The sequence below is a fragment of the Lutzomyia longipalpis genome, chromosome 2 (assembly GCF_024334085.1).
Source record: "Lutzomyia longipalpis isolate SR_M1_2022 chromosome 2, ASM2433408v1".
In the NCBI taxonomy this organism is placed as follows: domain Eukaryota; kingdom Metazoa; phylum Arthropoda; class Insecta; order Diptera; family Psychodidae; genus Lutzomyia; species Lutzomyia longipalpis.
Genome location: NC_074708.1, coordinates 21024207 through 21050218, shown reverse-complemented (window position 1 = coordinate 21050218; position 26012 = coordinate 21024207). Strand labels below are relative to the sequence as shown.

The window sequence follows — 26012 nt, the reverse complement described above, 5'->3', positions numbered from 1 at the left end:
TAAATTGATTTTGACTCATAAAATGAAAATTATATAGTTAAAATTGGGCATTTTCAAAAACGTGCTGTGAAACGAAAACATTCCAATCATAAATATCAATTTCTTGCTAAACTTCTACTATCAATATTATTAAGCGATAGATGTGAAAGGAAATAATTCCCCATCATATCTATTCGTACATTAGAACTTACTATCTGGCCATGGTATATATGTATTGTATTTAGTGTAAGAAATAATAATACTGATTAAAGTTAGGAATTTATTTTGCAATATCTGAAATGAAAAAAAAAATGTTGGGTGGTATATTTCTGTAATGAAAATGTTATGCTCAATCTATTTTCTTCGCATATGAATAATTTTATTGGTACTAACTTTAAGCTTATAAATACAGTAGCAGCAAGATGGCAATCAGTTTATATTCTGAGTAGCTTCGAAAAAAATAAAAATGTTAAACAAATTGTGTGTGTATGCAATACTTACATTCCTGGTTAGTATATCCACATAGATTGGATATAAAGTGACATTAACATTGTGCTTAAATAATTTTTCTTTGCAGATTAGTATTCAAGTAAAGTGTATTAAAGACAACCCACCTAAAACTCCGACTGATCATCTGCAACAAGCGATTTCTGAACAAAAAAATCAAAATGAAAAAGAAGAAATTAAAAGAGAAATTTTTAATTGTGTACTTAAGGCAACCGATATCGCTTTATCAAATGAGGAAAATATTTTTATGAAGATTCCATCTATTGAAGATACGGAAAGATTATTTGTTCATTTCACAGAATTCAGGAATTTTATCGGAAACCAAATTTTACCATGTTTTTGGAAAAAAGGATCAAATCAAGATTCAATTTTTGATCTCTTCAGTGATATTTTAAAAACTAGCGAAGGCATCCCTGCATCAACCTTAAATGATTTGGGCACAATTATGAAACATTTAGATTCTCAAAATGTGATATTAGGACAAAACGAACAATTCCAGGGTGATATATTTACATCGCTAAAACCCTCGACGTATGCAAAAAATTTTTTAGAATCAATTGACTTATCCAGCTTACTTTACAAGGGTATAAAGATTGTTCTTTCTGAAGTGCTTAAACAAATAATTGAACTTATAAAAGATAAAGTGAATGGAGTAAATGAGGAAAACACCATAAACTCTAATTATGGAAGTTCACAAAAAGTCCCACATAGATTTTTCCGCAGTACTCAAGGATTGCGTAGTAATAGTGAACAAGAAAACACATTAATAGACATGGATGAGAGAGACATTGATTTAGCCTTTAGTAAACTAGGTGGTGTTCTAGCACGGCATCTCGCAAAGTCCGAATCATTTAAAAGAATTTTAGGAACTGTAATAGACTTTGCCGATCTCCTTCATGATTTTATTCATAATGAATCCAATTTTGAAGGTGATATTATTGATAATACGAAGAATACACAAAATCTACAAAATCATCAAAAGGAAATAAAACCAATGACCAAAAAAGCCCCAAGACCAAATAATATTGCTGCAACAACGAAACATGTCTTAGATAAAATACACAATATTACTAAGCAGATAACAAATAATATTGTCCCTGTTGTTCCTGTACATAAATTAAATTAGTCTGCATTTTTTCTTGCAAATTATGCCAAATAAAATTATTTCTTTTGTTAGACTCAATTAGTTTGGGTTAATTATTTAAATAAAATAATTATTAGAGTTGCCTAATTTATTTTTCACATTTATAACCATTCTCTTCAACTGCCGAAAACAGTGATTAGTTCCTCGAACTTCTTTGCAGAATACTGGCTTTTCAGTATATTATGTAAAAAAAAAAGATTAAACAGAGAGCAGCGAAGATCATGGAAAAAATAAAGGCGCCATGTCATGTGCTTTTATGTTTATTTTTAGGTGTGCAGAAAATCGGCGATAACAGAACAGCATAAAATACTTCCACAAGAAGGGCATATCAGGGAGTAGAAGAGAAGAATCATGAAAAGGTTCCAGCCGCGAGATTTATGTGATCAAAAAATTCTTTAATTCATTCGCTTTTTCAAACAGGCCTTAATGCAAAAAAAAATGCTTTAAGCAATAAAGAGTAATAATTTTCAACTGATATCTCTCCATAAAACAATTCTACTTTGGAATAAATTGATATTGCTCTCACACAGATATGGTATGCAAAATGAAAACGAGGGCGGTGAGATGAGATATAAGAATGGTTTAAATCTTCAAAGAGTTCCAATAAGATTCAAAAGCTTTCAGCATTTGAACAAAATATACGAGTTCAATCTCCCTGATTATTAATCTCCTTGTAGAACTTATTAATTGCTAAATAGATTGTTCTAAAACCGTAGGTAAAGTTTATAAATTGACCATTTGATTTTAGGAGAAAGATAAATTGTTTTAGCATGAGAAAAAAGGTTATACTTTCATTCTTGTTACTCACAGATTCTTCTCACTCTGGAAGTCCTTCAAATCTCATTAGGGAAAATATCATAAAATGAAACTACAATTAGCTACTGAAAAATTCTTCATCTCATCCAATCCAATTCAACACCCTTGATTTGACAAAAAATTTTAAATGTTTTTTGTTTTGTGTGTAATGATATTACTTAAAGCTTGTTTTTTCTTTGCGAAAGTAAAATATGAATAGACACGCAACTGTCGATCATTCATTCTAGGCTATTTTAACTCATTTCTATTTTAATTGTGCTTATTCGTTACGATATTTGTTTAAAAGTTAATATATAAGAGTTATTCAGAGACACTTACCATTCACCTCAGAGAAGTTCTTATTAAGAAGAAAATGAAACATTTTTGACAGCTACGTAGTCTTAGCATTTTGAAAAAAATTCTCAAAGAATTTCGTCTTTATTTTAAAATACCTATTGAAGCATTTTGCTCATGGAAAAAATATTTTTCGCGAATCCTCCAGAATGAGGCACACAAAGAGATCACAAGAATTCTTACCAAAATGATAAATATAAGAAAATACTCGGATGATCAAGAAAGGCTCTCTGCTGCCGATGAAGGTAGGAAAAAAGACTTCACCGAGCGCGAAATAAAAGAACCATGAGCGATAACATGTCAACAATGAGGGAACAAAACCAACCCGCTGTGACCTAAGCCGCTTCTCAATATATTGTCCACGCTGCTCTAGAATAAATTTATTATAAAATCAAATAATGCATTGAGTCTTAAATTGAATTTAAAAAAACAGAACGAAAGAAAGATACCAAAGTCGGATGTTTTTGGTATTGGATTTTTTGCTGGTTTCTTGCTCTTTCACGATATCGATACCATCGTTCGTCTTCCTCTCTGCATTTGTTAAGAAAATTTGGATATACCTTTGTGTTTCCCGAATGAATGAGTTGTGCTCCCTACTGGAGAAGTTCCATCTCTTTAAAGGGACATGTATCGAATTTCTTGCATGACTTTTTTTTATATGGCATCACCATATCCTCTTTAAATTGCAAAAATTGGAAACAAACTGAGCAGGAGGTCCATTAAATCTGATGGGATTTTGTCTGTGATTCAGTGAGGGATTTGATGGTACAAGTGAAATTATAATGCAAGGGGATGGAGAATAATAATTTCATGCATCGTTGGAGCGTCACAACGTCGTGACACACGAAGGAACACATTAATCGACCGGAGTTTTGGATAACACTATTTGAGAACATTCATATCATCGAGATATTTTTCTTGCACTTTAAGATGCAATTTTCTTTTTTATAATATTGTTACGAAATTGCCGAAATTCCCCGCGAAAATCATTTTTTTTATCAATACGACTGATATTTTTTTTTAGGGTGATTTTTGTTCCCATCAAATCAACCCAATTATTTGTAAGAGTGTCCTTGCTGCCCTATATAAGCAGCACACGCGAGCGATCCACACGCATTCGGCGGTGCGCCGCCAACGAGGAAGGACCTCCAAGGACCCACCTCAAGAGCTCTCAACGAGGGACAAAGCAGCTGCACAGCAAAGTCTCCCCGAATTGGGTCGAGCAAGAAATCATCCCCAGCAAAGTCTCCCCGAATTGGGTCGAGCAAGAAATCATCCCCAGCAAAGTCTCCCCGAATTGGGTCGAGCAAGAAATCATCCCCAGCAAAGTCTCCCCGAAATCGGGTCGAGCAAGAACATCGTAGAAATCAACACAGATCATCAGGAGACGCCCGCATCGCTAGAGCGCCTTGAGAACATCGTTGATGCACCAGCAGGACGAAGCCCGTATCGCTTGAGCTCCCTTCTGGGCATTTTCTACAATCATCAGGAGACGCCCGCATCGCTAGAGTGCCTTGAGAACATCGTTGATGCACCAGCAGGACGAAGCCCGCATCGCTTGAGCTCCCTTCTGGGCATTTTCTACAATCATCAAGAGACGCCCGCATCGCTAGAGCGCCTTGACATCAACATCTGCACACCATCATCACGAAAGCTGCCCCATCGTTTGAGACTCCAGAGAAATAGAGCGCACATCTAGATTTGAAGAGAATTATCCTGCGAACAACACTGAAATATTGGAGCACGAAGCTCCTCCTGTACAGCACACAATTTGGTATTTGAAATAAATCTGATCATTTGAGTTAAACCGAAGTCTTTTCCTTCCGGCTACCTCTCTGAGTCTCATCGTCTCACATTTTCGTCAGGGTGGATCGTACGGCACAAAAACTCCCGCCGTAACAATATTTTTCGGCACACATATCTAGATATTTTCATTATTTAAAAATATTTAAATGATATAGAGAAACATGTCATCACTCTGTGGGTAAAAACAGTCTATTAGAGGGATTGTAAATGTGGGGTGAATGTAATATGACACAATTTTGATGTATTTCCATCACCCCAAATACTTTACCTAATTTGCAGCACTCATCTTCAACAAGAGGCAAAAAGGGAATGGGCATAAATGTTAGGAGGGGTGAAATCCTGCTGAGGCATTATTTACCAACCATTGAATGTACTTTCCATCGAGTATATTTGTAACAATTGAGGATGTTGTTTGAAAGAATAAATTGAAATGCAAACATTATTAATTAAACATTATATAATAAATAAACAGGTGATCGAGACAGTTTATATTTGAAAGAATATTTTTTCAAGAATATTTTATAATCTTTAATTGAAATCAAACGATCTGTGTGTAATCATGATTTAAAAGTGGAAAGAAAACGGCAAATGTGTAAAATAGACCCCTACACCATATAGAGTTATCGCTATATATATTTATTGTTTGTGCAATACAAAACGGCTGTCGTTTATATCAATTTATGTCAATTACAAGTAAAATATGATGTCGTTTTAGGGTACAAAATGAAATAAATTATGCAAGAGTTACTCTTGTAGAATTTTCTTTGCAATATTCCCCGCTCAGTGAGCAGATATTACCGTAAATTCGTTAGTATAGCCATAGTGGTAATATGTATAGTAGTAGCTCTCGAGAGGGATCCATTAAAACTTGACTTCAGGGATGATGTTCAAGTTGTACTTATGTCACACAAATACACCACACAAAAAACCGATAAAAGAGAGTGAAACACTTAACATATCATAGGCAGATGTTGTGTCTTGTGCCCAAGAAATAAAAGAACAACAAGAGCCACAAGAGCCCTTGGGAGATGAGATTAAGCCCATAGAAAGTGTCTCAAAAAGGTGCGCTATTGAAAATTTTAAATTTTGCAGAGACCCCAAAAACATACAGGGATAAACAGACGTCTAAAGTACCAGTTATATTTATGTATATACCGTGTTTCTCGTTTATGCAGCATAAGGAATATTTGAAGAAAAAGCAGTGCTAAAGATGAAGAAGTGGAAAACAAGTGTGTTCCATGTAAAATTGCCAATATAAGAATACAAAGTTTTGCCGTGTAAAAGCCCGTAAGAATTCCCATATTGCAGTGAATTATCACACGGCGATGGGAATTGCAAGAAAATCGTGAATTGCTAGCTGGTAAGTGTATATGTATATAGTATAAATAAGAGGCAATGTCAGAGCATCATGGTACATGGGAATGAAATAGTACCTGCTGAGCTCCGCATACGGCGACAGAAGAAGGTGGAGAAATACTTTAAATATCAATAAGTAAGGAATAGCATGATTCCTATCACAATAAGAGGAGCAATTAATGAGCAATATTGGAGTCATTTGCCAAGTTATTTGCTTGAAATTAAAACGAATCAATTCTCCACCTTATTTAACGTTTCAACATTAAATTGTAGTGCGGGAATTATAAAATGACTTGAAGATTTTCTAAATTTAACTTCATAGACTGAAAGTCTCTGGATTTTAATTCTTGCAAATTGATTATTTATTCTCTAAAAAATATTGTTAAATTTAGGAAAAAAATTCCTACGAGCTAACTATTTGGATTACATTTTAGCCACTCGTTGTAGTATTCCAAAAAATACTTCCTTTAATCAAAAAAGAAATAAAAAAAATATGTAGGTTAATCCAGCAAAAAACCTATGATTGGCTAATTCCAGTCTTTTTATTTTTCTGGTTGCGATTCCGAAAAAATCTCTCTCCCACCTAACAGTCGTATAAAATCTTTCAAAAAATATGAATAACGTGAAAAGAAAACTTTCTCAAAAATGTTCCCTTCGTTCCCTTATATTAAAGGTCTCTCTCAGCCTTTGATTGCTATAAACAGCTGCGTATAATTTATCGAGAAAATAATGTCGGATGAAAGAAATGTGATAAATTCAAACAGTAAGAATCAATTTTATGAGAAGTGCCTCTGAGTATCTTACTGAAAACGCACTCTGTGTAATTTCCCAAAGGGAATATGAACCCACACTTAGTTCCCATCCATAACATCCTTAAAAACATGAAACGGATATTGTGTTTAATATTTTTTCTTCACAACATACCGAAAAGTGCTCTCTAGACATGATTTTCGAAACTATAAACATGCTCTGATAAATGGCAATGAATCCCACAATGGTGGTTGCGTATGGAAAGAGAACCCCTCACATTTTGCAATTTCAATCAGGGACACAGTCATCAATTTATGTGTTTTTATTCGAATTACATTTTGATCTTGCTCCCGGTGAACTCTCTCTTTTCGTGCACTACATCATCAGCCACCCTCCATTTTCGGGCGGATTAAATTTATGTATTGGATTTTCCGAATCCCACACCATTCACAATTTATACGGACAGACACCAGTGGCAGCACCCCCTGGTTTAAGAGTAAAAATTCAAGGGCTGTTCGGGAGATGAGAGCATCCATTTAATCCAAATTTGATTACCACATCAAGACTCATCACATGTTAGAGGGTGAATTGTGCACTTCGCTGGAAGAAAATTACATGTAATCTTCAAAATTACTTCTCATTGCAGAAACTATGTACTATGTACAGAGATACCCCTTAGAACACCCCTTGTTTTAGAAAATTCCCTATACCTCGGTGCCCCTTAAAGAGACATCAAGATTTTGTACACAGGGTTACTGATGAAAATTTGGTAATAGAGTTAAGATTATTATTTACAAAAATATTACTATAGATTTTAGATCGTAATTTTGTACACACATTACACTGTATTATACGCTCCTCACAAAGACAGGGTAAATTATACGGTGCGATATGGAGAAAAGCACCTAATAAAATCTGAATAAATAATAATAAAGACAGGGTAAAAAACGCTGTTGCTCAAAAATACAATTTAATTTTAATATATGATTCCATTTCTATCATTTCTAATTGACCACCTTAAATAAGTATAGCTACACGATGTGCCAGATCCCAAAATCTTTCATTTTCTTACAGTACATCTCGGGTTTCAGTGATTTATGGAGGGTGCGTGTGCGGTCGGAAAAGGCAATCCACTACATTTTGCTGTACGGAAGCATAAAATAAAACATGTCTATATAATTTGTTTCAATTTTTTCCTCCTAGTGAATTTTCCACCCACTCTCGAAGGAAGATTACGAAGAAAATAGACATCAGATCACCCTTAATTGAAATTGGTGTACCTACATTTTCTCTCTCTCAACTGAACAACAGCATCGCACCATTGAGAGCGCAATGGGATAAATATTTACGAAATATACCTACATATACAATATATGACATACATATATGTATATCGACGTGCCCGAAGATTATGAACCATATTCCTATCTTTTAACACAGGAGTATGGTTCATAATCTTCGGGAGCGTCGATATGTATACAATATAAAAAATTAAAATCATAAACAAAGCAAAAGAGAAGATAACTATGGTCATTGGCGCCTACACCCCGTTGAGTGACTGTCTCGTTATCATTTTAATTCAGTATTTTCATAATTCAGACATGTTGAAATCCCTGGGGTCGAGAAGAACCTTTAAGAATTGATTTTAAATTGACTTCTTGTGACAACCATTGGGAAAGTCATTAATAAAGTTGCCATGCCGTATTTAATCGTTGAAATTCCCTATTTTAATCGTAAAGTAACTTTTCTAGTAAAAATTAGTCACTTTGCTATCGAGCAATATAGGTACATGTCGTCTCCACCGAATGGAAAGAGGTCTTTCATAGATGGTATACAGCGATGGAGGATTCTCTGATGTACGAGAAGTGTCGCCAAAGTTGACTGTTGCATTTGTCAATGAACGCAGTCGAGACGGTATCAGCAGATGAAAGAAAAAAGAATATAAAGGCAACACAGCAAAAGGAATTGGGAACTTAAAAAAATATATACATATTCGAAGAAGATAAAATAATTAACAAAAGGGAGACGAGGTTTACGCTAATCACCTTAATGCATAGTAAAGTAATCCAAGAAAGTTACTATAAGTCTAAAATGTTACCTATGCCAAGAAACTAAACTAAAAACACTAAAATAAATCATTCTTAAAAAAATCTCCAAATTATTTAGTACAGCCTCACTAACAAAAACATTTTTTATTCCGAAATCTGGAAGTAGCTTTTATTATTGTGGGGCTAAATATGTTCCTAAAGTAAAAGTGCTATTTATTTCAAGTACAGTCGTGCTCTCGTGGTAGGACCGTCGTCAAAATGACTTCTCCGCGGTAAAACGGCTTCAGAATGAGGAATTTTGCCTCCGCAGTGGGACAATTAGTATCCTACCTTTCCAATAGTACTAATTGTCCCACTGCGAAGGCAAAATACTTCATTCTGAAGCCGTTTTACCGCGGAGAAGTCATTTTGACGACGGTCCTACCACGAGAGCACGACTGTATTTTAATTAAAAAATTAAACACAACTATACAAAAATATAACGGGAAAGTTTTTCTTAACTTTATTTGCCTGGTGAAGAGGAAAGAAATATCTCAAAATGTCGTAAATGAAAACGCGTGAAATTAATATAGTCATACGACGTGTTCTAACAATCATAAAAAAGTAGGTAAGGTATTTGGAGTAACAGAAGTTTTAAAAGCATTAAACAACAAAAGCTTTTTCTGATTATGATAAGTAATATTAATTTCCTTGCAATTAAAATGAGTTAAAATAAAACCATTTTGCCCTGGTCTTCTCTATAACGTATTATTTTATAAACTCAACACACACATTTCAAATTAAAATGAGAGGAAAAAAAGTTAAATAATTTAGTGAGATCCATTCCATTGGAAGAGCATTTGGTTGACAATTTTATTTTGAGTTTTCAGTCGTAATTTTTTTTATATGTCCGCAGACGATTTGTTGACAAAGGCACTAATGGATGGACTGTCTTTTAATAACACACATTTGTTGAAATGTAACAAGGCACGAGGGGAATGGATTCCTCCCATAAAGTGAGACACTGAGTGAGATTAACGCACTCATCTACCCAATTAATTTTATTCAATTAGAAAATGATAGCAAAATTCTACCAATAAAACCCACCATGCATATTCAACGAAAATTCCAATGAAGAATGAGAGAAATTCTTTTCATAAAAAAGAAAATCAATGAGCATGTCACATTGAGAGGTAAATAAAAATTTCAATAAATTTTCTTTCTCACCTTCTTGAGATCGAATATATTTGAATTTTATCTCGTGTTTAACATGATGAGAATATGTGACACACTGGTACACAAGAAATAAGAGTTTATAGAAAAGGTGTTTCACCACTTAATCTACTAAATTGTGCTTCTAACGAGACATTTACCAATATACTACACAAATGGCACACATTAAGATTAAAAGGTGAATTTGTGAGAAAAAAACAGAAAAGAAATAGCTACAGATTTTATGTGAATTTTATCAGAAAAAAACACGAAAAAAAGATGAGAAAAGTGGTAGCATCTATTAATCTAACTGCCAACCAAGAGCTTCATTCGATGCTTAAACTATAGAATTTACTTCTTTTTACGGATGTTGAATTTTATGTAAAAAAAAAAAAAGAATAACTAATTCGGTGTAGAATAAATCTATGAGCTGTAGAGAAGGTTTGATTTGAATAAAAAGAAAATAAAAATTTTGTCTTGATACAATTTGTTAGTGTATGAATTTTTACCTATCGTGTTTCTCAAGTTCACTTATCCATGAAAAAAGAAAAAAATCTATTTAACTTTTCAATTGTACATAAAGTTTAGAATTTTTTTTTTGAGAATATTTTTGAAAAGATTTTGAAAATGCTCTCGAAATCTTAAAAATAATGCGCGAGAATAGTACATCCAATTGTTCGTTGATGTGGACTTGCACTGTATTTTATGTTCATATAATAAACAAGTTATTTAAATCTTGTGAAAACTCGGTATAAGAAAATACTTATCATACTTGCATTCGAAATTCTTCGCAATTCTCAATACCCCTTATTTTAGAAAAATTCTTACTGCATTATATATACGTATACCTAATGCAGATCTTAACCTAGTATGTATACATATACATACATATAAGGCTTTTCCAGTAAATAGCACTAAAATAAAACAAAAAGTTGCTAATTTATTCAACAAAAAATGCCCGTTCTCAAGAGAACAATGGTAAATTCTTCTGTCCCAATTCCATAACTATTAATCATTGTATTGTTGATCCTTTTCTGCGGTCTATGATGAGGCAGTCGAAATGAAAAATAAGCAAAAAAAAACTGCCACCATTGTGTTTCTCTTGGAGGAAAGTGTGGATGGAAAAATCGATGGCTGGAAGGCTGGTCCGGAGATCTTATCTCCCCTTTTCCTTGTACTGTGTGGCGACTTGATATGGCTGTTGACTATTGTAAATCGCCTCTTGCGCGAAGTGCTTCTGTTCCGTTATGCAAATAATCCCAGACCGTGGAGTTTTCTCTCTCACACCATGTCCGGAGGAGGAGCCACATGACAGGCACCAACAGACGCGCAGGCTGCAGGAAGAAGCATAGAACTGGCTCGAGAGTCTCGTTTCCACGACAACGATTATGGTGAGACGGCAACAGTCCGACACTCTTGCACGGCGCCGCATCAGCCACCTGGGCCAGTAGTGCTTCAGAGAGCGGCGAGAAGCGACTTGTCGTGCGTGTGAGATCCCCAAGGTGGGATGAAGTGTTGCATATAGCTCAGTCCAAGTGAAAAAATGCCATTACGACGTTTCGGCAAACTGTAGGATTTTTTTTTAAATAAAAGGATCGTCTACACTATATATATAACATACATACATAACAGAGTACAAGGATAAATACTCAGAGTAGTGAATTTGGAAAGAGGAATGAAAATGCTAGTTCCATCCGATATGATTGCTGCTCAGTCGAAAATGGTGTATCAGATGAATAAGTATTGTACGGATCGAGTACAGGTGCGAAAAGCTCAAATACATAAAACAATTCAGGAAGTATGCCGAATTGTGCAAGATGTGCTGAAGGAAGTTGAGGTTCAGGAACCTCGATTTATATCTTCGCTCAATGACTACAATGGCCGCTATGATGGTCTCGAAGTCATCTCCCCGACGGAATTCGAAATAATCATCTACCTCAATCAAATGGGTGTCCTTAATTTTGTGGACGATGGCACACTTCCGGGCTGTGCTGTATTAAAACTCAGCGACGGCCGCAAGCGATCAATGTCACTCTGGGTGGAATTTATCACAGCTTCGGGCTATTTGTCTGCACGCAAGATTCGTTCTCGCTTCCAGACACTCGTGGCTCAGGCATGCGATAAATGCGCTTATCGGGACATCGTGAAAATGATCGCTGATACCACTGAAGTTAAACTTCGAATCCGTGAGAGGATAATTGTGCAAATAACGCCGGCATTTAAGTGTGCCGGTCTCTGGCCAAGGTCAGCATCCCACTGGCCATTGCCAGGGATACCCTGGCCACATCCCAATATTGTGGCTGAAGTTAAGACTGAAGGGTTTGATATGCTCTCCAAGGAGTGCATAGCTCTTCAGGGAAAGAATTCCGCAATGGAAGGGGATGCGTGGGTATTGAGCTTCACAGACGCGGAAAATCGACTACTGCAAGGTGATTATTTACGTATGATCAATTTATAGTGCTATAGTTTCGCAAAGGTCGCAAAATATTTAAAATTATTAGTGAATAATCCATATTAATTATATAATGGATGTGAATTATTTAAAAGCACATCACATTGCGAATGTAAAACAAGATGAAACTCTTCAATATTAACATAAGAAAACTCTTGGCTTTGGTGCATGAAACGATAAAAAAAAAGTATGTAAAATTAAAATACAGTGATGTGTCCATTTATGCATCATAAGGAAACTTTCTGTGGTGTGGGAAAGAGGATTTTGTAAATCCTCTAAGTTGAATAAAATTATTCTTGATCAAAAGGCAGTCTGTCTGCTGTGGCAAATGAACTCACACGTTGTGAAAAAAAAGTTAAAAAAAAATGAAAGGAAGGAGCAGAAGGGGCCAATACGAGTTGCAAGCTCTATACGGAATTCCACCCTCTCCCCTCAAAAAAGCGCCCCCACATAAAAATCGTTTTTCAATCATATTTTACCTGCTAATGATCGGATAACAGGTTTTGTTCAGACGTGATTGGGAAGTCGGGTTATAGTAACATACAAAAAATGCTATTTTCGGTGTCCCAGAAAAAAAATTAAAGTGAAAATAGAAAATCGCTTACTGCCGAGCTGCGTCTATTTCATGACCCTCAATCACGTGGGAGCAAATTACATTTGAAGCTGTAATAGGGGAGCTTATTTTACTGGGCGATGGGGACATATTCTTTAGAATAAAAAAAAGCCGTTATCTAACCCTTTTAAGGTAAAATTTTGTGGTGGCGATATAAAGGGAGGGGGAGTTGGGGCGCAATCCCACATAGCGCTTGAACTTGTATTGACCGCTTTTACCCCCATACCGGATTTCATTAATAGCGGTCTAGCCATTTCAGACGAGTTCATGAAAATTATAAAATTTTCTAAGCATCCGATAAGGAATAACTCATAAGATACTATTTGTTTCAATTTTTAGAACACAACATTCTTGTTCTTTATAAGGACACAGTATTGTATTGGTTTTGACTCAATAAATAAAAAAAAATAACAACCAAACGGTTATGGAATGAAACGTCACATTGGTCCTTAAGATTAAAACTTTTGAGATTTATCAGATTAAAAAGATTATTTAAGATATTAGATTGCACGCGCAGGCCCCCCATCCGGTCAATCCCCTTTTACCGCAAATTGTAGATAAAAATTAATGGTGGCGAAACATATTAAATAAAAGATGCATGAAAATTGAGTGAATAGAGATGATATCGAAAGAGTTCCTAAATTATGAGTTAATTAATTATTAACTATTATTCTTAGGGATCCTAAAACAGTTGTATTGTTTTGAGGCCACATGTCGATTTTAAATAAGTACAGCATAAAGAAGAAATTATTTTCATACAGCATTTCGTGCGCCAAATTGAAAAATTCTCAAAAAGCATGAATATTATATGGGGGCTACTTGAAGAAAGACTCGAGGGGAAGAAATTAGTATTGTCATTTGAAATCGCTTGTACCAAATTTCATCGTTATCGCACGAATAGTGTAAGAATGCATAGCTGTGCAGACGCGATTACCAACAGATTTTTGTTTATTCATAGAAGAAGATATAGATTGAAGATTAAAGATTTGATTTATATAAAAAAATATTTCTTGTCCATGTTTTTTTTTATTTAACCAAATAAAAAAACGTAGTGCCACAATATTTTTAAATAAAAAAATATATATTTAGGTATTATGCACAATTGACTACATTTTTTTATTTTATTTTTCATGTTCGGGTTGATACTGACGGAAATTTAATGTTTTTGATGATTTAGGATAAATCCTTCCGAATTGCGTCAGCCAAGGGACGGTAGGTCAACCCAAACACATCCTTTCAATTTTAGGGGCCATAATTGAAAGGATTTGTTTGGGTTGACCTACCGTCCCTTGGCTGACGCAATTCGGAAGGATTTATCCTAAATCATCAAAAAAATATTTTTCATGTGTTAAAATAGAAACAGGCTGTTTATAAAAGAAACAGCTAATTGTAAATGCGTAAAGTAAGCTCAAAAACTTCATCATATTTATAGAATTGTAAGTAGCTCAATTCGTTCAATTATTAAACATATCATAATTCAAAACAGAAAAAGATGCTGTATTAAAAAAAAAACTAAAGACAACAAAATCTTAGAGCAGGAATTACTCTGATCTAAAATCGAAATATTAAAAACTAGTCAACCCGAGCCCTCAATCACGTGTGAGCAAATTCCATTTGAAACTGTTATAGGGGAGCGTATATTAGTGGGTGGTGGGGTCGGAATCCTACATATCACTTGTAACTCCCCCTCTACTTCCATACTGAATTTAATAACGATCGGGCCAGCCGTTTTGGAGGAGTTCATGTGCCACAAACGGTAAAAAAAAAAGACAGACTTTTCAGCTTCATATATTAAGATAACAACTTTAAATGGGCAGTGGGGTTGAGATTATAGAGTTTGCGAGCAGTTTAAAGTCGTGCAGTTTGCGATTTTAAGTATGGCTACTTGTATATTGATCGAAAATGCGATGGAATTGATCACAAACACAATGATCCTACCCTACAAGCCACCATTTAAAAGTATTCTTTAAACATTTTGCTTTCCCTCTCAAATTTTTGTTATTCTTCATTATTTCGTTCTGTACAAAAATTTTTTTTAAATCTATTCTTTAATATTAGTCAATTTTTTTCTATTCTCTGACCGCGTTCTTTCTTCGTGGACAATTTGTAAAATTCACTTGCCAAGATTTTTTTTTATCGTATTTAATAATAATGTGCTCTATACGATAAATTCAAGAAATATAATTATATATAAATGCATAACATGATTTAATTTTTTTTTCAATATTACCTAATTGAATTTAATGCTAATAAATTTGCAGGCAGCTGTAGGCGTCGATGCCTGAGCATCCTGAAAACTCTCCGTGATCGCCACTTGGATTTGCCTGGAAATCCTGTGACTTCGTACCATATGAAAACATTGCTTCTCTATGAGTGCGAAAAGCATCCTCGGGAAATGGAATGGGAAGAGAACGCCCTAGCAGACAGGATCAATGGCATCTTCCTTCAACTAATCTCCTGTTTGCAGTGCCGTCGATGTCCGCACTACTTCCTGCCTAACATGGACTTGTTTAAGGGAAAATCACCAGGAGCTCTGGAAAATGCATCAAAACAAGTGTGGCGACTCACACGGATTATGCTAACCAATACTAGGTGTCTGGAGGAGCTCTAAAAGTGATTATGTGGATGTAAAATTTATTTAAGAAAAAAATAAGTGAACGTGAAGTGTGAAAGCCATAAAAAGTGCGATTTGGTGATAAGGAAAGTTAAAAAAAAATGTGGAGTGAAAGTTTACGGATAAAAGTAATGTGGATGGAAGGTGTGTGTAAATTTGCAAAAAAAAATTGCTAATTCCCCGTCGGTAGAACAATGTATGATTTTATTTATGTTGGAGCCAGGAGTCACGAAACATTCCAATCGCATTTTTTGCATTGAATGAAAATGAGAATGTTATCTAAATTTTCTACTCAGAATATAATAATTCATCCATAATTTGAATATTGGTTGACAAAATGATTTTCCTTTTGATTAACTGCTTCAGGAACTCTTTCAAAAGAAGCACGGCAATATTTTCTTCACTCAGAAATACTCAAGGAATAAAAGTTCAGAAAATACGCATGTATTACATAATATGCATGATATATAAATAAATTAAAAAAACTCAAAGAATTTTAGAAATAAAAAGTCATTAGCTCAGCTATTTTTCAAAAGATCTTCTAATAATATTTTAGTTAATTAAATGAAAAATAGCTCTTTCTATCCTGAATAAATTAAAGACTTACGTAATAGAGGTAATAAATCATTTACTTGGTGTAAATATTGCAAGAAAAATCCAATGGAGAGTTTCAATAAAGTCACCCTCTATTAAATAATATAAATAAATATATATAAACATTAGTTTTTTTCTAAGACTTGTGAGTTTGATTTTTTTTAATCCTTTTTTTATACTTTAAAACGTTAGCGCGTATTTATTCTGTGATTAGGTTATATTTATTACTTTTTTTCAATCTCTGTTTTTTAATTTAATTTTAAACTTAAATTGTTAGGTATTTTCAGGACATAGGTACATAGTTAAAAATGTTACTAAAATAGAAATACACCTACCATATTTTTATATATTTACCGTATTCACGAGAAAAGCGTAATATTGTATTTTATAAAATCACATATATTTTTATGGCCCATTAACTCGACATATACATATTTTATTATTTAATAATTCGAAAAATGATAATAAAAAAAAATTGTGCTTTATTTTTTTTGTGACCTGAAGATCCCGTTAAGGGACGTTAGGCCTGAAAATTGATTTATTAAAATTTATTTAATAAAATTCCATATACCTACACATTTTACGCTTTTTAAATGAATTCCTTAATTGTGAACGAATATTAAAGCTTTTGTCATAGCTCTTTTCCTATGTTTTGTAAAAAAAATCTCTGTGGTTCGAAATAAAGCATTAATCATTGATCAATACACAAAAAATAAATAAAATACAATTTACATGAAACAATATTGAAAGAAAACTACAATAGTCGTTTTATTATTTTACCATCGACAAATGGGTTTTAGATTAGAATATCCAATATATTGCTTAAATGCGATTTCTCGATGCTTTAAAGTATCGTGAGTGGTGCATTAAAGGAAAAATATGGCTCGAAGAAACATCGAGACAGAATTTATACAATAAATAAATAAAACCTTTTGCGAAATCCTTTCATGTTCTGTGCTTTATCGCTCAAACAATTTATCTGGAAGAAATATTTCGACACACCAATATTGGAGCAATTCCTTTTTTTTATTTTTTTCCACCCACATTTTGCCTCTTCCAAAACATGCATTCCATTTGCAGTCCATTATGAAGATTTAATCGCTATTTTCTTCACATATAAGATCATTCATTTGAAATACATATACATATCTGTTGGCGCCTTTTTCAGTTTACTTCACAAATTAGTCCGAAAAATTTACATATTTATCTAAGTATTTGTTGTATTTGTATATAAATATATACATATTGGACATATTGTAATAATAATCTTTATTATCCCCACTACAAACGAGTGTATATGCAAAATTTCAATAATGCAGCATGTTGAAGTTATGATCCTAAAATTTGAAACATAGAACTTTGAGAAACTTCGGCAACAATGTTAATTTTTTTCTTTAAAGAAAATAATTTTAGATATATTTGGGGGAATATTAAATAATTTATACAACTTTGATGTTTTATCGAAGTTAACTAAAGTGCCTATTGGGGAACATTATATTTTCCATACACTTAATAGATTTTCTTTATTTATTTTTTTTAAAATAAAGAATCATAATTGTTTTTGTCAAAAAAGTCTTTTATATCTATTTTAATTAGAAAGATTTTAAATAGGTATAATGATTTAAATCGTATTTGAATATTAATTCAAATATCTAATACGCACGTAAAAAAAGTAGTAAGTATATAATTAAAATTGAACTGTCAAATATGTACATTTTGAAATAGAGATCACTTTTTTTTGCTAAAGACATTCTCTCAAAATTTTGCATTTCAAGACGCCCATATAAACATAATTACTGTGGCTTGTCATTAATGGAAAAAAGGCGGAGTGAAATAATTTGCGAAATTAATTCAATTTCTTATGATACAAATAAGAGCCTATAAATCAATTTAGCATGAGACAATCCAGCTCGTGTTTCTTCTTTCTGCTCATTTTCCTTGCTGTGCGGCGTCGTACGGCCTTTTTGACTTTAGTTAAGCATCGCGGGAGAATAAAAGATTCATACCATTTCAGTCTTAATGTTTTCTCCCTTGTTCCCTGCAATGGCAATTCATACTGACTAAAGTGGCACTCTTCATGATGGAAGTTGGACTTCACATTTAGCGCGTTCTTCAGGCATGTCTTTGACATGTGTTTATTGATTACCTCACCAGCATATTAAATAGTTCTTGACTGTTGTGTCGATGTTGATTCATTTGAACTACTCAATTCCATGCATTGCTTTTCGTGTGAAATATTTCCGAACATCAACAGAGAGATCTCATTTTGCCGCGGATAACAAACCGCTGGTGTCGATTTCCTTTACAGAAAAGGGGATACAGAAAATGTAACTCTATTTCAATTTGATAACAAATTCAAACAATTTAATATCACTGGTAAGTATTAGAAAACTGTTTTTACATTTTTTTCTTCACTAGATTTTTAACTCATCATAATATTAAAGAAAAACATTAATAGCCAGATTAGAGCTTTTCAAATGCATAGCTATTTGTTAACATCTCTCTAAGTAATTTCCAAATTTCCTTTGCGGCATTTTCCATGCTATTTGGAGATTTTCCCTTGAAGAGATTGAGACTAGGTAAGAAGTAATGTGGGCACCGACGACACTGTAGACAAGAGATCATCTGCAGTAGTATCCCATTGATTCTGTCCGCCAAACATGTTTCATCCCATTCCATTTCCTGTGGATGCTTTTCACACTCGTATAGAAGTAAAGTTTTCATGTGATACGATGTTATAGGTTCACCAGGTAGGTCCAAGTGCCTGTCCCTTAGTGTTTTAAGAATGCTCAAGCACTTTTTGCGACATCCTCCATACAAGAGCCTATTTTCCGCTTCGCGAAAACTCATTATCCATGCATCCCCTTCCATGGCATTATTCTTACCCTGAAGTGCAGCACATTCCTTCGAAAGTAAATCAAATCCCTCATTCTTAACGTCAGCAACAATATTAGGATGTGGCCAGGGTATGCCAGGTAGTGGCCAGTGGGATGCTGATCTCGGCCAAATACCTGAACATTTGAAGGCCGGTGTTATCTGTACAGTGTATCGTTCTCGAATCCTTAACTTCACTTCCGACACATCAGCAATAAGCTTTACAATATCCCTGTAGCATGATTTATCACATGCCTGAGCCACGAGTGTCTGGAAGCGAGAGCGAATCTTCCTCGAGGACAAATACCCAGAGGCTGTGATAAATTCCACCCAGAGTGACATTGATCGCTTGCGACCGTCGCTGAGTTTTAATACAGCACAGCCCGGAAGTGTGCCATCGTCCACAAAATTGAAGACACCCATTTGATTAAGATAGAGAACGATTTCAAACTCGTAAGGTGAGATTACATCTAGGCCTTCATATCTGTTAAAAGAAATTTCAATATGTAGTAAAATATTATTTGCAGAGAATTAAAAAAATAAAACTATCATTAATTTTAACTTCTATGCTACGTGATAGGGTTGTTTTGGTTCCCCCAAATAGCACAGAATATTATTGTGTTTTATATTAAAAATATTTTTTCTATCTATGAATGAACTACAGTAGCTACAAATATCATCTCTATGCAGGTTTCACAGCGCGCAACAACTTGGGCTATATGCGCAGCTACAAATAAGAGAAACTTTTTTAAAGATCTTAAAATTCTGTAATTATACAGAATTTTAGGTCTTTAAAAAAATTTCTCTATAAAAAAAATCTCTATTTGTAGTATTATTATATATACATTAGTTTTAATGTACATAGGACTTTTGTTTTAGGTAACAATAGTCTGATTACGACTCTTTGAATAAAACTTTTATTTTTATAAATAAAATTCGTGTACCTAATAATTATGGAAAATTTTTTATCATTTTTTACGGTAATATTGAACCCAAAAATAAAAAAAAACTCTTTCATCTTTTATTAAAAGGCCAAATATTTAATAAAATTCAGTATTTTAATTTTTTGGAAATAGTTTTTTTCATTAACATTTTTGGAAAATTGTTATTATTAGACAATGCGTTATTTGAAGAAGAGGACTTAAAATAAAATATTAAAATATGATGTTCATTTTAAACATTTTACATTACCTTCCATTATATTCAGCCAAGCTTGATATAAATCTGGGCTCCTGAATTTCAACCTCTCTCAGGATATCTTGAACAATTTTGCAAATTTCAAAAATAGTCTTACTCAGCTGTACCATTCGATTTTGAACACGTTCTGTGCAGAATTTATTAATTTGATAAATTAACTTTGATTGCGGAGCAACCATATCTGGAGGCACCAACATATCTGGCACTTAAACAAATATTTCACAATGAAAATATTCAACACGTCAACATAACTCGCATAAAATTAATAGAGTTTAGGAAATTTCTTATCTCACATTTTAGTCCTGTTGGCAAACACAAACGCTTTACTTGTACAAATTTTATCTGTAGAGAGATAACTAATCCTGAATAAAACTGAAAATTTGCGCCGGAAATGTGCAAAATGTGATTCTGGTCAGAACCTACAGAGATCTCAATCGAATTTATTGCCAGCCATCGTCAAGATGGGAAGAGAGTTCCAACACAGAATATGGGAATGTTGAGTCTGTTGACTCGATTCGGCGAAAGAGAGTTGATTCAGGTGAAAAGAGATGGTTCCCGAGTACTTTAAGAGCAATATTGGATGTTTCGCATAAAAGATATGCTCGGGCTTAAACATTGAGTAATATTTTTCTCTCTTTCACACAAAACAGAGAGAAGAATATTGGGCGGAGCATTTGGAAGACGCAGCCCTCAGGCTGTCTCTTTTTACCGGCAAAACAAACATATCAGAATAAATGGGGCTCACAGAACGTTAGATTGCGCACTGGGGGTCAAAAAAATCAATATAGAGCTAAGAAGGGTCTTGTACTCCAAAGGGGGAGATGAAGCTACTAAATTAATAAAATATATGTATATATGTACATAACTACAATGTAGGTAGGGGATAAATTAAAGATGGCGTCAAACTAGGAATTTTCTATAACTTAGGTAATGTAAATTATATTGTGTACAGTTTTAATGTTTATGCTAAATGTTATAAAAAATTGGATTTAGAAGAATTAACAAAGGAAATTACAATTAACATGAATTTGCGCTTAGTCCTTGGAAAGCTTGAAATATAAATCAATCTTAGTTCTCTCTCTCTCTTTCTCTTAGTTTCATTTATACTTTTTTTTAATAAAAATTTGAAAGGAAAGTCAGAGATTATTTTAACATAAAAGTGAGAATAAATTATTGAGACGATATTATAGGGATATTTAGTCGAAAGTCAGATTTCATCTTTTACTTAAGCCTTAAATCTTACTAGGAAACAATATGGAGGCTCCTAGTACCTTATACCGCACCTCTACTGTTTACAAGTACGATAATTTTATATTTAATCCTACGTTCGTTTTTTTGTTAAGCTGTGAATTTTTTAAACGAAAAAAAATCTCATTCAAAAATCATCGATTAAAATGTTTATAATTAAAAAAAAATTATTTTAAGATTTTTCTGAATGACTCCCCCTGACTGCATAGTAATGTTAACTCACATAAAACGACGGAAGTGTGAGTTCAATTATTCAATTAAATAATCACAAATCTCTTTGCCAACACGTGAATTCATTTAAGTTGAGGCTTCTTGCATCTCTTCTACTCTCGTGGCATTTAATCTATTTTGAGCATCCCTTCTTGTTTTAGAATTATTTCAAATAAGGCTACAGGCTACAGCTCAGCAAATTCACTTTCATAAATTCCTTTTTGTCACTTAAATGGGAATATTCCACGGTTATTCCCTACAATAAATATTAATTGTTAAATCTTGTGGGATTCACCTTTTCTCATTCATCTTTCAGAATTATCGTTCTCTTTCCAAAATGACTCGACAATCAACCATTTTTCCCCTCTCTGCTCTAAATTCTAAACTCTTCCTCTACAAGTAGGTACACGGATTACTTTGGATTAAGCATGGGTTAGCCTCCTAATGTGGCATGTGATCTATATTACACATAAAAGTTATTTGAGTGCCTACTAATAGAAAGATCACATCTCTCTGGCATTTATTGAAGCATTCATTTCGCTTTGGAGAAATTATTGTTCCCCTCCTCTAGGACGAAGAGTGGGTCGGTTAATGTCATTAGATTGTAATTCATTTGCAACGTCCGGAATTTTTCGCCTACCCTATGTGCAACACAGCTAAGCAGGAAGAGAAGCAGACCCGTGAAATAGAATTAGACAATCCTTCTATACCCTTATTTGACTAACTTCTGGTGTGTCTCTCTACATTTGTCTCGCAATCATGCCCTTTTCTGTTCCATTATCCCATCATCCACCCTCTCGATAAATTTTCCCTGTGGAAATTTTCTTTTTTACATCCCCTGCATTAAATTAATGCATAGGCACTTCCCATTGTGCCCATTGTGTGATTTTCACACAAACAATCAACAATCTGGTGGATGCGGAATGCGATAGGGCACATTGTGAGCATTCCGTATATTGATTTAAGACCAATTTATAGCTAAAGAACCTAAAGTTTATCTTTAAGTCCTTACAACATTGAAAATATTTTTTTTTAGAATTTATTTGTAATTAAAATATAAATAAAATTATTTTGTAATGATACGTTTCAGCATATACTATACACTCTTAAAAATACTCTGGTGGAATAAAAATCTAGCTACAGTACTTCAGTCAAAATAGCCTCATTTGGCTGAAGTAATTAGCCAAAAGAGCTAGAGATTCCAGCTATATGGTTCAAAAGGCTGAAGTAATTAGCCAAAAGAGCTGGAGTACTCCAGCTATATGGTTCAAAAGGCTGAAGTAATTAGCCAAAAGAGCTGGAGTACTCCAGCTATATGGTTCAAAAGGCTGAAGTAATTAGCCAAAAGAGCTGGAGTACTCCAGCGACATGGTTCAAAAGGCTGAAGTAATCAGCCAAAAGTGCTGGAGTACTCCAGCGACATGGTTCAAAAGGCTGAAGTAATCAGCCAAAAGTGCTGGAGTACTCCAGCGACATGGTTCAAAAGGCTGAAGTAATTAGCCAAAAGAGCTAGAGTACTCCAGCTATATGGTTCAAAAGGCTGAAGTAATTAGCCAAAAGAGCTAGAGTACTCCAGCTATATGGTTCAAAAGGCTGAAGTAATTAGCCAAAAGAGCTGGAGTACTCCAGCGACATGTTTCAAAAGGCTGAAGTAATTAGCCCAAAGAGCTGGAGTACTCCAGCGACATGGTTTAAAAGGCTGAAGTAATTAGCCAAAAGAGCTAGAGTACTCCAGCTATATGGTTTAAAAGGCTGAAGTAATTAGCCAAAAGAGATAGAGTACTCCAGCTATATGGTTCAAAAGGCTGAAGTAATCAGCCAAAAGAGCTAGAGTACTCCAGCTATATGGTTCAAAAGGCTGAAGTAATTAGCCAAATGAGCTGGAGTACTCCAGCGACATGTTTCAAAAGGCTGAAGTAATTAGCCAAAAGAGCTGGAGTACTCCAGCGACATGGTTTAAAAGGCTGAAGTAATTAGCCAAAAGAGCTAGAGTACTCCAGCTATATGGTTTAAAAGGCTGAAGTAATTAGCCAAAAGAGCTAGAGTACTCCAGCTATATGGTTTAAAAGGCTGAAGTAATTAGCCAAAAGAGATAGAGTACTCCAGCTATATGGTTCAAAGGGCTGAAGTAATCAGCCAAAAGTGCTGGAGTACTTCAGCTATATGGTACAAAAGGCTGAAGTAATTAGCCAAAAGAGCTAGAGTACTCCAGCGACATGGTTCAAAAGGCTGAAGTAATTAGCCAAAAGAGCTGGAGTACTCCAGCGACATGGTTTAAAAGGCTGAAGTAATTAGCCAAAAGAGCTAGAGTACTCCAGCTATATGGTTTAAAAGGCTGAAGTAATTAGCCAAAAGAGATGGAGAACTTCAGCGACATTTTTCAAAATGCTGAAGTAATCAGCCATAAGAGCTAGAGTACTCCAGCGACATGGTTCAAAAGGTTGACGTAATCAGCCAAAAGAGCTGGAGTACTTCAGCGACATGGTACAAAAGGCTGAAGTAATCAGCCAAAAGAGCTAGAGTACTCCAGCAATATGGTACAAAAGGCTGAAGTAATCAGCCAAAAGAGCTGGAGTACTTCAGCGACATGGTACAAAAGGCTGAAGTAATCAGCCAAAAGAGCTAGAGTACTCCAGCAATATGGTACAAAAGGCTGAAGTAATCAGCCAAAAGAGATGGAGAACTTCAGCGACATGGTTCAAAAGGCTGAAGTAATTAGCCAAAAGAGCTAGAGTACTCCAGCTATATGGTTCAAAAGGCTGAAGTAATCAGCCATAAGAGCTAGAGTACTCCAGCGACATGGTTCAAAAGGCTGAAGTAATCAGCCAAAAGAGCTAGAGTACTCCAGCAATATGGTACAAAAGGCTGAAGTAATCAGCCAAAAGAGCTGGAGTACTCCAGCGACATGGTTTAAAAGGCTGAAGTAATTAGCCAAAAGAGCTAGAGTACTCCAGCTATATGGTACAAAAGGCTGAAGTAATCAGCCAAAAGAGATGGAGAACTTCAGCGACATTTTTCAAAATGCTGAAGTAATCAGCCATAAGAGCTAGAGTACTCCAGCGACATGGTTCAAAAGGTTGACGTAATCAGCCAAAAGAGCTGGAGTACTTCAGCGACATGGTACAAAAGGCTGAAGTAATCAGCCAAAAGAGCTAGAGTACTCCAGCAATATGGTACAAAAGGCTGAAGTAATCAGCCAAAAGAGCTGGAGTACTCCAGCGACATGGTTTAAAAGGCTGAAGTAATTAGCCAAAAGAGCTAGAGTACTCCAGCTATATGGTTTAAAAGGCTGAAGTAATTAGCCAAAAGAGATAGAGTACTCCAGCTATATGGTTCAAAAGGCTGAAGTAATCAGCCAAAAGTGCTGGAGTACTTCATCTATATGGTACAAAAGGCTGAAGTAATTAGCCAAAAGAGCTAGAGTACTCCAGCGACATGGTTTAAAAGGCTGAAGTAATTAGCCAAAAGAGATAGAGTACTCCAGCTATATGGTTCAAAAGGCTGAAGTAATCAGCCAAAAGTGCTGGAGTACTCCAGCGACATGGTACAAAAGGCTGAAGTAATTAGCCAAAAGAGCTAGAGTACTCCAGCTATATGGTTTAAAAGGCTGAAGTAATTAGCCAAAAGAGCTGGAGTACTTCAGCTATATGGTTCAAAAGGCTGAAGTAATTAGCCAAAAGAGCTAGAGTACTCCAGCGACATGGTTCAAAAGGCTGAAGTAATTAGCCAAAAGAGCTAGAGTACTCCAGCGACATGGTTCAAAAGGCTGAAGTAATTAGCCAAAAGAGCTAGAATACTCCAGCGACATGGTTCAAAAGGCTGAAGTAATCAAAAGTACTTCAGCGAAAGGGTGAACTATTTCTTCCACCAGATTACTTCAGTCGAAGAGTTCTTCCACCAGAGTACATCAGTGAAAGTTTCCATTCACCAAAACACTTCAGTGGACGATTTCCTTCGCCAATGTAATTCAGCGAGATTTTTTCAATCAAACTAAATACTTCGGTGGAACTTTTCTTCCACCACAAAACTTAAGTACAAGATTTATTCCACCAAAGTACTCCAGCTACATGGTTCAAAAGGTTGACGTAATCAGCCAAAAGAGCTGGAGTACTCCAGCTATATGGTTCAAAAGGTTGACGAAATTAGCTAAAAGAGCTGGAGTACTCCAGCGACACATGGTTCAAAGGCTGAAGTAATTAGCTAAAAGAGCTAGAGTACTCCAGCGACATGGTTCAAAAGGCTGAAGTAATCAGTCAAAAGAGCTAGAGTACTCCAGCTAT

The 26012-nt window shown here is 34.7% G+C and overlaps 2 protein-coding genes across 3 annotated transcripts; one reads left to right on the top strand and one right to left on the bottom strand.

The window, feature by feature from the left end:
- The first annotated feature begins 11344 nt into the window (after window positions 1–11344).
- On the top strand, window positions 11345–16925 carry LOC129789515 (protein mab-21). Of its 2 annotated transcripts, none has more exons than XM_055826338.1 (2): window positions 11345–12359; window positions 15257–16925. In XM_055826338.1, the coding sequence occupies exons 1-2, from the start codon at window positions 11606–11608 to the stop codon at window positions 15604–15606; spliced, it is 1104 nt and encodes a 367-aa protein (XP_055682313.1). In that variant the 5' UTR covers window positions 11345–11605; the 3' UTR covers window positions 15607–16925. The 2 variants fall into 2 exon arrangements, with proteins under 2 accessions (XP_055682313.1, XP_055682312.1); XM_055826337.1 differs by having other exon boundaries at window positions 11345–12371.
- Window positions 16926–17405: 480 nt separating this feature from the next.
- LOC129789516 (protein mab-21-like) lies at window positions 17406–20763 on the bottom strand. The gene is made up of 2 exons (XM_055826339.1): window positions 20269–20763; window positions 17406–19561 (listed from the first exon to the last, which is right to left on the bottom strand). The coding sequence occupies exons 1-2, from the start codon at window positions 20469–20471 to the stop codon at window positions 18667–18669; spliced, it is 1098 nt and encodes a 365-aa protein (XP_055682314.1). The 5' UTR covers window positions 20472–20763; the 3' UTR covers window positions 17406–18666.
- Window positions 20764–26012: the final 5249 nt, after the last annotated feature.